Source organism: Dipodomys ordii, unplaced genomic scaffold, assembly GCF_000151885.1.
Source record: "Dipodomys ordii isolate 6190 unplaced genomic scaffold, Dord_2.0 Scaffold27, whole genome shotgun sequence".
In the NCBI taxonomy this organism is placed as follows: domain Eukaryota; kingdom Metazoa; phylum Chordata; class Mammalia; order Rodentia; family Heteromyidae; genus Dipodomys; species Dipodomys ordii.
Window position 1 is genome coordinate 12,006,054 of NW_012267243.1, and position 13,890 is coordinate 12,019,943.

The window sequence follows — 13,890 nt, forward strand, 5'->3', positions numbered from 1 at the left end:
AAAAAAAAAACAAAAAACAAAAAAAGGATTGCTCTACAGTTTTTATGTTTTTAAAAGACACAGACCATTCTCTCATTTATATTCTTATTTTCCTCATTCAAACACTGTTTTTATTGCTTTTCTGGAATAAAGCAAGTATAGTCCTTCCAAAATAGCAACAAAAAAAAAATCCCTAAACTCTATTTAGGAGCAGTAATAAAGAAATGTAGGTCAAATGAAGCCTTTAAAAGTACGACCAAGGTGCCGCACAAAAGCCTGGAAAGGCATGGGCGCTGTGACATGGGCAGTGTCCTTGGAGTCTCTCCCTCTTCAATCTGGTTTTTGTTTTGGAGGGTACTGAAGAATTCCCACGGGCCCGCTTTCTCTGCCCTGACCCAGATTTCCGCTGCAAACTTCCCAGCGGCTCTGCCTCGTGGGCTCATTTTTCCCAAGCCTCCTCTGATTCTTCCTTATACAAATATGGAGATTTCTAGTGGGTGCTTGCAAGTGAGCTATGGGAATGGGGTAAAATCTGAGGTAGACGTAGAATTTGGAGACAAATGATAGATGGGAAAAATTTACCATAAATGGGACATTCAGAAAATATTCAAAATATTCATCCATTTATGTGGGGGGGGGAAAATCCCAGGATTTTGTGCTGATCCTCCTCATTCGCCAATAAAAGATGTTGATATCATTTCCAATGTAACAAGTAACAAATACTTGTCATATTCCAAAGTAATTAATACTGTGGTTTGTGGCATTAGACAGATCTAGTTGTAAATTTTAACTGTGATGGAAAATTGTTGAACTGTGCTTTCTTTTCGGGATGAGAGAATGGGATTAAATAAGAACAGACAAAGAAAGCCCTTGATTTATGCCTGACCATGAGTAGTACTAGTATTACTATTTTAAAAAAATCCTAAAATACATACTTAGCTTATTTTCAGACTAGCCTCTTTTATCTTTCCATTTCTTTTCTCCTAAGTTATCCAGTAGGATAAAAAACTGAATATAACTTTTATGCTGCCATAAAAATAGCAGGTATAAGATTAAAAAATGGTTTCTAATGTAAATGAGTAGCCAAATCCCTGTACTCCCTCTGTTGTATTAAGCTAAAACAAATACTGCTTCCAATGGAAGCATTCCTGACTGCACGTGCCTGAGATAGCCCAGTAATGAACAGCAGCTCAATGATCTGGGCAGAAGGCAGGCTGCTCAGGCACCGGGCAGCCTGGAGAATCCCTGGAGCTCATCCTGAAGCTGAACTTGCAGAATAGGCCTGGGGTTCACGCATGCGGGGTGGCTCTAGGGAGGAGCCGACTGGGGTTCTGAGGAGATAGTTGCCTCACCCCAGGATTTCCCAGTATCATCCTGCCTCACCCTGAAAGCAGGTGGTTGTTATTGTTTCCACTTAAGTAATAATAAATTAACTGGATATATCAATTTGTCCTGATGAAAAGATGTTAGGGGAAGGAAACTCGGGAGGGGTTTTTGTTTTTGTTTTGGTTTGTTTATTTGTTTTGGCCCTATATCAGGCAAATCCATTTAAATCAGCAGGAAATTCAAACTTGGCAACAATTATGTTAGAATACACCATCTTGTGGGGGAAATGATATTCCATAGATGTCTCTACACTATACTTTTACAAACGCGCTTTCTAGAAGATCATCTGCCTCAGACATTACAACAGATGATAATATTTACAGCGCAGGGTCCTAGCGACTGTCAGCAGAAGGTTTATAAGGCAAAGGAGTCCAGAGCAGGCCAGAGGGAGAGGTAGTCTTGCTCTTGGAGTACTTACCCTGTCTGTGACGGTTGTTATGATCAGAGCATTTGGCACCAGAAGAGCAGTTTTGGTTTTCTTTATTAGGGTTACTGAGAAAGCTGGAATAGTGATCTGAAACAGAAGAACCAACTTAATACTGGCTGAGACTCCAATTAACCATCAAAAAGCCAGAAGGAGGCTCAATTGGTAGAGCACTAGCATTGAGGGAAAATGCTAATGGACAGCACCCAGAACCTGGGTTCTAGCTTAGCACAGGCACCAGACCAAAACCAAAACAAATAGCAACAAAAAACAAAACGAAAATAAACCAACCAACCCACCCACCAAAAAAACCCTCCATGATTCATAGTCAGCAGTAGAGTGACTGAAAACTCAGAGATTACACAGGCCCAGGAGGGATTCTCTCTGACTCTAGGCAGTGTGAATGGGTGAAGATTAGATTTTCCCTTCTTTACGGGAGAGCTGGGGAAGGCGTGGCAGGAGGCAAATGACCGTGTCCTGTTGCTTTTTTCTTGCACTCAGGATGTCACATACCTCAGTTTCCCCACACCCATATTTAATGAGGAGGAAGAGGTGTGTACCGGCAGGCACATACCTGTGGGTACAGGTGTGTGATTTCCCCAGACGGTGCCTTACATGCTCATTTACAGCCCTGACCTCTCTCTCTCCTGGGAGCTGGTACGAACACAGTGCAAAAATAGATATGTTATGCAAATTCTTTAAAAAGAATGTGTTCACGCCAGGGCGTGATCCCGGGGCCTCCCATATTCACTCGGCTTTTGACACGACTAATGCTCTACCACGTGAGCCACACCTGCAAGTTCTAAATTCATTTGAAATGAAGCAAATTACGGCACCCTCCCATAGGAATGACGTAAGCATCACAGGTGACCCCTGGGTAAAGAGGACTCAGGATATGGGGCAGGAGCATCACGGCATGGTGCGTGTGTGCATATGTAAGGAAATGAGTGAACCTGCCGCATAGGGAAAGAGCAAGTTTGTGTCATCTGGGTGCATTTATTTCTGCAGTGTTCGGATCCTCATCAAGAGACACAATCATGCTATGAAATTTAAAATAATTTGAGTGGAAAAGGAAACGGGACAAGGATAGAGCAAGAAAACTCAATGCATCTATGTAATAAAGGAAGCGGGATTTGAAATGAGCAAATGGACAGGGAGCAGGACCGATGGGTGAGTCTGATGCAGACGCACTGAGCTTGGATATGTAGAATTGCCCTCATGCTGTTCCTCCTATTCTCCCTCCCACATTCTCCTTCATAAGGTGTTAAGCTTAGGGACTTGTGCTTGCCAGACAAGCGCCTACCACTTGAGCTATATACCACCACAGCTAGATGTCATTTCTAGTCTTTACACTAACCTTAGTGTCTTTTCCAAAGACCTTGGAATGAAAACAAATCCAGTTCTCTGATACAAAGAGCTTTCCTTGGTACAGTATTTCTTTCTGTAGAGCACATGTAAAACCTGGGAGGAAACAGACAGATGCAGTAACATCATTTAGAAGTCCCATGAAAACATCATTTCCACTTAAAATAAAACCTGCATGTGTGTTTTGCTGATTTAGGGATAGAGATAATAGAGATTAGAGATAAGACACCGTACCCTTGCGTTCTAGCACCTCTTTTTCAGGCTTTTCTTTCCACTGTTTCTTGTTTTGTTTTCCTGAGACAGGGTCTTGTTGTGATCCTTCTACACAACTCTAATGAGTGCTCAGATTACAATTGTGGCCTACCATGCCTGGCTCTTTAGTCATCTTTAGTGGAATAAAACTGGTGACTAGAGTTTGTTTTTGAATTCACAGTCTTAGAGACTTCAGAATGGCAATCAAAATGGAAGACAAGTCTTCCACTGCCCATAAGAAACCAAGGATGATGCTTCAGGAAAACTCCAGGATTTGGGACAGCCACCTGCCACACTTGTGCTAACAGGACCATCTGGTCTTCTTTCCCAGATCCTCATTAATGATGAGCCGGTTGCTTCCACTGGGGGCAAGAACACATGATGCTCCTTTTGCCCGGACACCACAGCTGGAACCCAGCAGCTTGCTTTATCATTGGGAAGCAGACAGGCTGGAACTGAACCTCAAGGCCCATGATGGGCCCCTGCTGAACTTGCTTGCTGCGAGGCTGTTTTGATGTAACCACCACATCCTGGATAGCTCTGGCATTGCCTACAGCTCTGTGTGCTCACACTGGAGCATGCACTTAACCTCAGCCCAGGCCCGTATCCTAACTCCTACCATGATTCAATTGCAGACATTTCAGCAATCAACACAGAAGGCAGGGAGGCCCATTGTGGAACAGTTCTAGATGATTCCTTATCAGCTTCTCATTCTTCTTTACAGTATGCTGGCACTGGGGCTTGAACTCAGGGCCTGGGTACTGCCCATTAGCTTTCTTACTCAAGGCTAGCACTCTACCACTTGAGCCACAGCTATGCTTCCAACTTTTTGGTGTTTAATTGGAGGTAAATGTTTCATGACTTTCCTGTCCAAGCTGGCTTCAAAAGGGGAATTCTCAGTTCTCAGCTTCTTGAGTAGCTGGGATTACAGGCGTAAGCCACTAGTGTTTGACTTCTTTTCAGTGTTTTAATGTAAGGTGACTACATCTGGCATGATGGCTCCACTCTGTTCTTCTGGGTGAAACAGTCTTAGAAAGTGCCCTCCCCCCCAACTACTTCACAACTTTTCAAACGTGTCAGAACTTACTTTGTCTCAGAGGCTCCTCGGTTGGGACTTCAAGGAACAACTTGTGAAAGTGCATGTTTGCCTTGTACTGTGAAAACAGAATACAGGCAGCACTTAACCTCTTGTCAGGCAGCACCACAACTCTGAGCTTTGGTATACATTAAAGGACAAGCGTTTCCTCACTAACACTTTTTTTTAAACCACCAATTCATCCTCTGTCATCTTCAGAAAAACATAGGAGCACAGACGTTCATTATCTAACACGATGGGCACTTTGTTGAACTTACTAACTAAGCAGCTAGTGGACATTGAAGTATCAGGACCAGACAAGAATGTTGCTGATTAAAAAAAGGGGATGCGATTCTAAGCCATCTCACTAGGGAAGATTCTGGGTTCTCACACATGTGTATGGAAGTGAGTGCCCTCTGAAAAGTAAGGGCTAAAAGTTTTGCACTGAAATAAACCTGAACTTGAGTCTTGCCTCCACACTTAACTCTCCTGAGTCTGTTTCCTCTTCTGTGACAGAGAGCAAAACCACTCCCGGCTTTAGAGTGACATCAAGGGCTTCCTGGCATTATGGGTCTCAAGAGCCCTTGCTTGGGTTCTGTTGCATAGACTATGACTAAACCGTGGTGAAAGCCTTTCCTCCGTCAAGGCAGGGCAAGTAGTATCTCAAATAAAAGACTGGACTCTGCAGGGCACTGGAAGGGGAAGGAGTCGGAAGTATGGTGAACGGCTTCATTTTTAAAGCCTCTGTCTCCAGCAATCTAGTTTGTAAAATGTTTTCACAATAACCCTAGGAAAGCCTAGCATTCTTACTCTAGCCGTAGATGTCACAGCACAGGGCTGCTAGGAGGCAGAGTGTGGTCCTCCCTCCCCTCTTCCATAAGATCTGCGGAAGACAAAGTCTGATAAGGAGACAGGGATTCTCCCAAGTCTGCCCTAGGTGCTTTCTTATGCACACCAGGAATGGTTTCAACCGCACAACTAGCCTTACTGCTGTAAAAGAAAGTTCCAGACCAGGTCATCAAAATGCTAGATGGTCCCTGCAAGTCACTTTACACAACCTACATTAACTGCTGCTTCCTAAGAGTACATTTTGCAGCAGAACCCTGGAACTTTGGTTGAAAGTGAGTCTAGTCCTAGATCTCCATTTTAGCTGACATGTGAATTTTCAAATCCTCAACTCTGCACTGGTGGGGAGGGATACTGAGATTTTGGTTTTCATGGCTATAAGGGAGTCTTGGTTTCAGACTTAATTTTTTTTGGGGGGGTCCGGTTGTGGGGCCTGAACTCTGGGCCTGGGCGCTGTCCCTCAGCTCTTCAGCTCAAGGCTAGCGCTCTACCACTTGAGCCACAGCGCCACTGAGGAATCGAACCCAGGGCCTCATGCATGCAAGGCAAGCGCTCTACCACTGAGCCACCTTCCCAGCCCCGGTTTCAGCCTTAATTAAAAATATCCTAGACCGGTTAGGCGTGGTGGTGTGTGCCAGAAATCCCAGCACCGGGAAGACTGAGGCAGAAGGAGAAAGTTAGGCCAGTTGGACTATGTAGGGACACTTTCTCAAGATTAAGAAAAGCAAAGGCTGGGATGTTAGCTCAGTGGTAGGTAGGGTGCTTACTTAACATGTAGAGATCCTATGAACAACACTTGGTACTACAAAAAGTTAACAATAAAAATAAAAAAGGAAAGAGGGAAAGAGAGAAAAAAGAGGAAGAAGAGAAAAAAAGAAAAAGGAAGGAAGAGAAAGAAAGAAAAAGAAAAGTGCTAAGAGCTGGTGCTTCATGTCTATAATCTTAGCTACTCAGGAGGCTGAGATCTGAGGATTGTGGTTCAAAGCCAGCTTGGGCAGGAAAGGCCATGAAATTCTTATCCTCAATAAACTCCTCAGTAAAAGCCCAAAATGGTGAAGTGGCAGTGTGGCTCAAAGGGGTAGAGTGTTAGCCTTGAGCAAAAGAGCTGAAGGGTAATGCCCAGGCCCCAGGTTCAAGCCCCATAACTGACAGGAAAAAAAAAAAAAGAGAGAGAGAAAAATATACATATTCTAGGCCATGGACTGTTAAAAAAAATCAGTGTAATAAATGAAAAAAAAAACAAAAAATATAGTAAGACTGATGTCGCTTAAAACCACAGTAACATAAATTCAGTATTTTGACTCCTGACTGGATCCTCAAGATAAAGAAAGAAAAGAACACTGTTATAAAGGACATCCTTTACTAAGACAACTGTGGACACTTAAAACAAATTTGATATTTAGTAAAATTCTGTATATCAAAAATTAGTTCATTTTAATGCCTCTTCTTAGGAGGTACATATTCAAGTATGTAGGAATGATGTGTCAAAAACAGAAAAACCGGGTGTGATGGCTCCTGCCTAGAATCCCAGCTACGCAAGAAGGCTGAGATCTGGAGGCTCATGGGTCAAAGCCAGCCCAGACAGAAACGTCCAAGATATCCATCTCCAAAATAACTACCAAAAAGGAACGCAGGAGACATGGCTGGAGTGGTAGAGCACCAGCCTCGTAAATCCTGGTACTGTTGTTAGCATGCACAAGGTCCTGGGTTAAATCCTTAGCGTTAAAATCAAAGACCAAACAAAAAAAATAATCAAAACCCCACAAACTTCTGACCTCCGTGAGCGTTAGACTCTGTGACACAGAATTAGGCTTTGTGGCCTGTCTGGGCATGTTTCAGGGAATTGGAATTACCCATGGAAAACGTGACCCAATGCACAGGATGACCCTGTGCACAGGCCTCTCATGGTGCTCTTACTAGACTCTGCACTTCCTCACAGGTGTCACACCTTCCCCTGAACTGCTGGTTACTGACTAGTACTGGTCTGTGTGACCTTAACTCCCTGGGTTTCCATAAGGGTTAGAGGTCACAGCCATATGCACGGAAGGGTCAGTTGTGGAATCTAATACTGATGAAAAGTTGACCAAAGGAATGGCTTCCCATCTGCTTTTCTAAATTCGCTGGGCTTTGTGCCTCTGTTAGGGATAGCCAGCAGGATGCTGAACCCTAAGATTCTTTTTTATTTTTCCTCTACTGGCTCCAGTACTACTGTAAGTCTTGGAAGCCACATATATTCCAGTTTGCACTTACCTGGCTGGAAGATAAAGATTTTTTCCTTTCAGTCTTAGGGACATTTTTGTTTTCTGTTTTGCATTCGTTCTTGTCACCTGACACAGTCGCACCCTCAAAACTGGATTTTGACCTGGGGAAGTAAAACCCAGGGAGATCACAAGATGAACTGTCTGTGTCACGTATTAATTTACTGCAGCAAATCTCTATTATTACACATGTCACGAAGGAGCCTAACATTTGGTTTTCTTGTCTAGATATTCATAATCACTCCTGAGACACTAAGGGAATTTGTCTAGCACAAAGCTCAGCAGGTTATCATCCCAAACTGCAGAGACAGGGACTTACAAAGGGACAAACAGCGATGGAAATGTGAGTCATCATATCACTTCCAAAGTGTCTTAAGCAATATAAAGAGGAGTACTTGAGGCAAATTACTAAATAAAAATTGCAGCTGAGGTTGAAACAAAGAATAATCCTGTTCCAGAATCTATTAATATTTAATAAGCATTCATTGAGAAGGGGCATTGTGCTGATGGCCTTGGGAACACAAGAGAGTCTTTATCCTTAGGAAGCTTACATACACACACACACACACACACACACACACACACGCACGCACGCACACACGCACAAAAAATTAGCTTTTTAAAAAGTCAGTACATAGCTGGGTGTTGGTGGTTCATGCCTATAATCTTTAGGTGAGATCTGAAGATTATGGTTTGAAGCCAGCCTGGGCAGGAACGTCCATGAGACTCTTATCTCCAATTAACCACCAAAAAGCTGGAAGCGGAACTGTGGTTCAAGTGGTAGAGAGCCAACCTTGGGCAAATAAAGCTCGGGGACAGCAGCACCCAGGGTCTGAGTTTAAGCCCCAGCATGCTCACACACAGGCAGTACACAATTTAGCAGTATGCACTAATAGGGGTGGAGACACAATACCAATAGGAAGGGAAGAAGAAATCCACAGAACAATACACATTTGATATATAGGACCTAATAGGAAGAGCAGAGATGGATATGAGGGAAAGACAAAACATTCCAGACTGAGAAAACAGTACAAGTGAAATGTGGAGGGGGAGTAAGAACGTGTTTATCAGTTTTATTTTATTTTATGTTCAAAAGGGATTCACTGTGATATTTACATGTTGGCATACATGCATCTAAATAGCTTCTGATCAAATTTACCCTGAAGGAGACATATTTAAATCCAAATCTTCCACTGTCCTGTTAAAAGCAGTGGTCAGAGGCCCAGATTTTCTTTTTAGGATTATTCTAGTTCTGAGAATCTAGAAAGTTTGTGCATCCTTTCAACCATAAAACTAACAGCAGCAATTTTAGAGTGGAATGCATATGATTTCTAGAGGTACTATATAAATGAGTTTTGTAGTTATGTAGTTGCTTTATTGTTTATGGAAGAAAAATGGTACATGTGACATCCACAACTCTTCATTACGATTCCTAAAAATGAGGCTCTGTTACTTATTTGGTTCAAAGTAGATTTAGGAAGAATCTGAAGTAATTTGGGTGCCATAGAGGGACAGAAATGACTGAAGTTAGACATCAGTCTCTGGTTTTCTCAGCTGGGATATCTCAGGCCTCTTCCAGCCCCAACAGCTCATGATTCCACAGTGCTCAAATCACAGGTAAAATACCTCTCAGTAGATCAAAGCACATGCATTCAACCCCCCACCCCCTCTCTCTGTCAGGGCTTGGGCTCTGCCCTTTAACTTTTCCACTCAAGGCTTGGTGCTCTACCACTTAGCCACAGCTCCACTTCCAGCTTTTTGGTAATTAACTGAAGGATGTCATGGACTTTCCTGTCCAAGCTGGCTTTGAACTGCCATCCTCAGCTGAGTAGCTAGGATTACAAGCATGAGCACCAACACTTGGCTGGATTTGATTTCTGCTACTGGTTACTGAATCTATTCACCAGATAGAAATTCCCTGGGAATTCTAGAGATCATTGTTTTGGAAACTATAAACAAACATCTGTACTCTTCTTGACAATAAAATTATTTTGTAGCTTTTATTTTAAAAAGTTGACAGTTTTGGGAATTTAACAGAGCTTTGTAGACAGGTAGGACCTGACAGGCAGGTGCTATACCACTTAAGCCATGCCTCCAGGCCTTTTTGCTTTATTTTTCAATTTGGGTCTTGCTAGCTTGGACCTCAATTCTCTTATTTATGCTTCCTAAATGGCTGTGATGACAGGTATATACTACCTCACCCGGCTGGTTGAGATAAGAGTCTCATGAAGATTTTGCTCAGGCTGGCCTCAAATTGTGATCCTCCTGATAACCACCTCTTAAATTTTTCTGAAAGTCAAAATAATAATGCCAAATGGAGTGCCGGTAGCTCATGCTTATAATCCTAACTATTCAGGAGGCTGAGATCTGAGGATTCTGGTTTGAAGTGAGTTCAAGTGGAAAAGTCCATGAAACTCTGATCTTCAATGAATCAGCAAAGAGCAAGAGGAGGTGTGGCTCAAGTGGTCGAATACTAGCTTTGAGTGGAAAAGCCAACAAGAGTGCCAGGGACTAGTACCAGTACTGGTACAAAAAAAATCCATTAACTGATTACAGTGGCTTATTTCTGTAATCACAACAGTCAGGAGGCTGGTGCAGAGGAGAGTAGTTAGCTTGAGGCCAGCCTTTGCTACATAATGAGACCCTATCGTACGCGGACAAACAAAATGATGTCATTTATCATAGTACTACTATGCCGATTCAAGTTAACTTGTGCTGATGGGACTGCCAAGAAGATGGGCAGATCTTTTGCAAATCTAAGAACCCCTACAAGTAGGGCAGTGCTGCTTCTGATGACTGACTGCCAAGGGTTAACAGCTCAGTAATGCGCATCCTGTCAACCATGCGATTCTCACTTCCTACAGGTGCACAGGACCAGAACCAGAAGCAACGTGAATCAGCAGTGCAGGGGCCCTTACATGAAGACAAGTAAGGGTTTCCAGACTGAGCACTGTGAAAGGCACAGACTGTACACCTGTGCTACGCAAGCAAGGCAGCCATCCAAAGTCCAAGGAAGCTTCAGTACATACAACAGGGTTGCGAGCATCGCACAGAAAACGACACGTTCTGTGTCCTTGTGGGGTGCTCCCTGTGAGGAGGCAGAGATGCGCTGATGGGAAATGGCTATAGAAAAGGAAAGAGCTACAAATGAGGCATGCAAGACAGACAGACACAAAGATAAACAGGAGTCTGCGAAGGGAAACCGAGGGCAGAATTAAGACTTACTCTTGGTCCTGAATGAAGCAGATTTGGAGAGATGATAAGGGTAGGGGGTCAGGAAAGAAAGTGAAAAGCAGGAATTAGTTCATCATTGCTTAACAGAGGTGGAAGGAGAGAGAGAAAGTAGCAGTTAGAACAGTTTTCAGAATGGGGAAGGAGGGCAATCACAGGCTTCAGGAGAGGTAAGTACTGTAAGGGCAGGGCGGGGATGTAGTAGGGTGGTGGAAGACGTGCTCTGCATATGCTAGGACCCATCCCCAGCACCACAGGAACACACACAAAGATCAAAACAAACACCACCAACAACACAAAATAAAAAACAAAACCCAGCCCAAACGCCCACATTCACCGGTCCCTAGGACCACTGGTTTACGTCCGCTGCATTTCAAAGAAGCACCTTTCAGTCCCTCCCCGATAGTTGGTGCCTCAGAGAGCCATGGGACCTGGAGCCGCCTATCCCAACACAATCCCGCCCTGTCTAGCATCAAGCTGAGCTTCCCCCACAGCCTGGGGGAGCACCGGCAGCCAGGCGGAGCCCTGGGAGGGGTTCTCCTCGGCCCCTTCCCAAAGGCTCCCAGAAAATCGAGACACCCCAGGCTGCACTCTGAGGTGCTTTACCCATCTACGCCTGAGCGTGGGAATCTGCCCGCATCCATCAGCACAGCGATGCTCCCCGAGGAAGAGATGAGAGCAGGAGGTGAGGGCCAGCCCCCCCCCCCTCAGGAAAGGCCCTCGGCGCTCTCTCGCAGGGCAGGGTCAGCCGCGAGTCAGTCCAGCTCTTCACCAAAGCCCCCACATAAAGAGCCCAGAGAGGACTCACCGCAGGCAGATGCTCTTTTTCTGGTCTGGAGATTCAGCTTCCGTGGATGGGGCAGGTGACGGGACTGTTGGGGACCTGCACACTTTTTTTCTGTCCTCCACACCATTCTCAGCCTCGGAGCTGGAGAAGAAAGAGAAGCACTTGATCTTAGACATCCAGAGAGAGGCGGACGGATGACCGACGAACATATCAATCGCGTGTTTTGGAGCAGAATGATCTTCACTTCTCAATGACAGGCTTGACTGGGATGGCTGTGACCTTTCCTGGGTCCATTCTAGCCCCTTCTAGTCCATTCTAGCTGGAAGGGCAGAGCTGCAGGTCACACCTGCTCCACTTGTAGATGTCTGAGTGTGCAGGCCCCTGCTCTGCTCGCAGGTCTGTGCTGCTCAGACTGTCTGGCCTAGATGTGTGCTGTAAAGCTGGGAGGGCCGTGGTGCACATGACACTGACACACACACACACACACACACTTTATTTGCACTTCTCTGTGTCACTTACCACCTTTTGTTTGGGTTGTTGTTGTAAGCAAGCAAAGCAAGCACTTCCCTACTTTACAGTCTATAGTCTTTACAGGCCATGCAGGTGAGACAGGATTTATTACCTTTGTTTTACAGGCAAAAACCTGACGCTCTCAGATCCATGCTGCCCACGTTCACAGAGCTACCAACTGTCTTGGTCAGGATTCAAATTCCATTCTGTCCATCTGCCAGGTGTTTGTTCATAAGTTCGCTCTTCTTCCTCACCCATCACCCACCCCCATCCTTCCAATAACTTATTAATCCATTTTTCCTTCCGTGAGAGAGCTCTAAGGTGAAGTGAGAATCCTACTCAGTTTTGCAGTAAACACAGGGTCTAAGATATAGTCAGGATTAGTAGGTTTAAGAAAAATTAAAATATGGCAAATGTGAGATGGAAGGGAGTAAAGGAGAAGACCAGTGAAGAGCGTCTGCCTACTAGGCCACCAGTAAAGGGACGAGCAAAGTGATGGATGTACAATTTCTGTAAACTCCCCCCATCGGTGGTTGAATTGGGGACCATTTTCAAGATCACGGAAAAAGGTAGGATTCATAGTTCAGCAGAGAACCCATCACACACACACACACACACACACACGCACACACACGCGCGCACACACACACACACACACACACCCCCTTGGAAATGAGAACAGTGTAGACAAGCCTCACATAAGACACACAAATCAAGCATTGCTATGACAAGTTAATTTTCATCTACGGCAGTTATTGATCAGGCTGCCGGTAGACACAGCAGCACACACAAGGTGTCCTGTCTCAGAGGCACAAAGCATCGGGCAGAAATCCACTGGAGAAGTTTCCATAGGAAGACTTTTGTGCAGAGGGCAAGAATCCATCTTAGCCTTCAGCTGAATATTAAGTTTTCTGCAGGGTCAGGTTACGACTCAAGGCAGAGCAAACGCTGTCTTGTTCTTGTGTTTAGCAGGAGTCATTCACGCTAAGAAGTGTCCCTTGGTGTGGGGATATCCTTCCTATTACATGGACTGGTGGGGATAAGATGCCCTGTGCTCTAGCACCGAATTGCAAGGGGAAGTTCATCCAGCTTGGGCTGGATTAGAACCCTTGATCTAGTCAGGCCCTTTCGTGCAGTGCAGGGATCTTTCTAAGTGCTTAATGCTATGTGGTAGTTTGGCTCAGCGCTGAGCTGTTCAAGGTATACCTCTCTCTATTCATACTGAAGTAGCATCTTTCAGCATATTTCACCTGTGCAAAACACACAGGTGGGTTCCACTCAAAAGAGCCCATCCAGGTATTTTTCCACCCTTTGTTCTTGAACTTGAGCTTGTCTTTGGCACTGGCTCCCTCCTTCATGATCCTACCTGGAGCACATCTTCCTCAAAGCTTTCTGTCCTTCCTGGTCTCCTCCCACTGCACAGTCAGGAGCAGCAAACTTGTCTCCCCAAAGCCTCAGTTACCCAGCAGGCTACCGAAGGTTCCGGCAGCCAGGGAGCTTCCCATTCTTCTCCACAGCACAACACTCATAATGTGCTCACAGTGGACATTTATATGTTGATTGGTGTGGGATTAATTATGGATTGCCTCATAGAAGAAGCAAATTCCATCTAGGGGTCATTTCAATGTTAGGTTTCATTTAATCAAAGAGGGTACAGGCTCAAGCAAGTTAATTCCCAGTAGGTGAGATTTCTCCCAGCCAGGGTCCCTTCCCTTGGAGGTCTTGGGAGAACAGGTGAAACTGGGTATCTAAACAGTGAGAGAAGTGTGAGGAAGAG

General features: G+C 44.7%; 1 protein-coding gene across 1 annotated transcript in view; it reads right to left on the minus strand.

The window, feature by feature from the left end:
- The window catches only part of Gramd3 (GRAM domain containing 3), a 27,411-nt gene extending 15,632 nt beyond the window's left edge, over positions 1 to 11,779 (minus strand). The window contains exons 1-5 of the mRNA XM_013015537.1: positions 11,625 to 11,779; positions 7,578 to 7,689; positions 4,494 to 4,560; positions 3,147 to 3,250; positions 1,668 to 1,879 (exon numbers count right to left, since the gene is read on the minus strand). Of these exons, the coding sequence (XP_012870991.1) occupies positions 1,668 to 1,879; positions 3,147 to 3,250; positions 4,494 to 4,560; positions 7,578 to 7,689; positions 11,625 to 11,779 (650 nt within the window). The remainder of the gene's footprint in view (positions 1 to 1,667; positions 1,880 to 3,146; positions 3,251 to 4,493; positions 4,561 to 7,577; positions 7,690 to 11,624) is intronic.
- Positions 11,780 to 13,890: the final 2,111 nt, after the last annotated feature.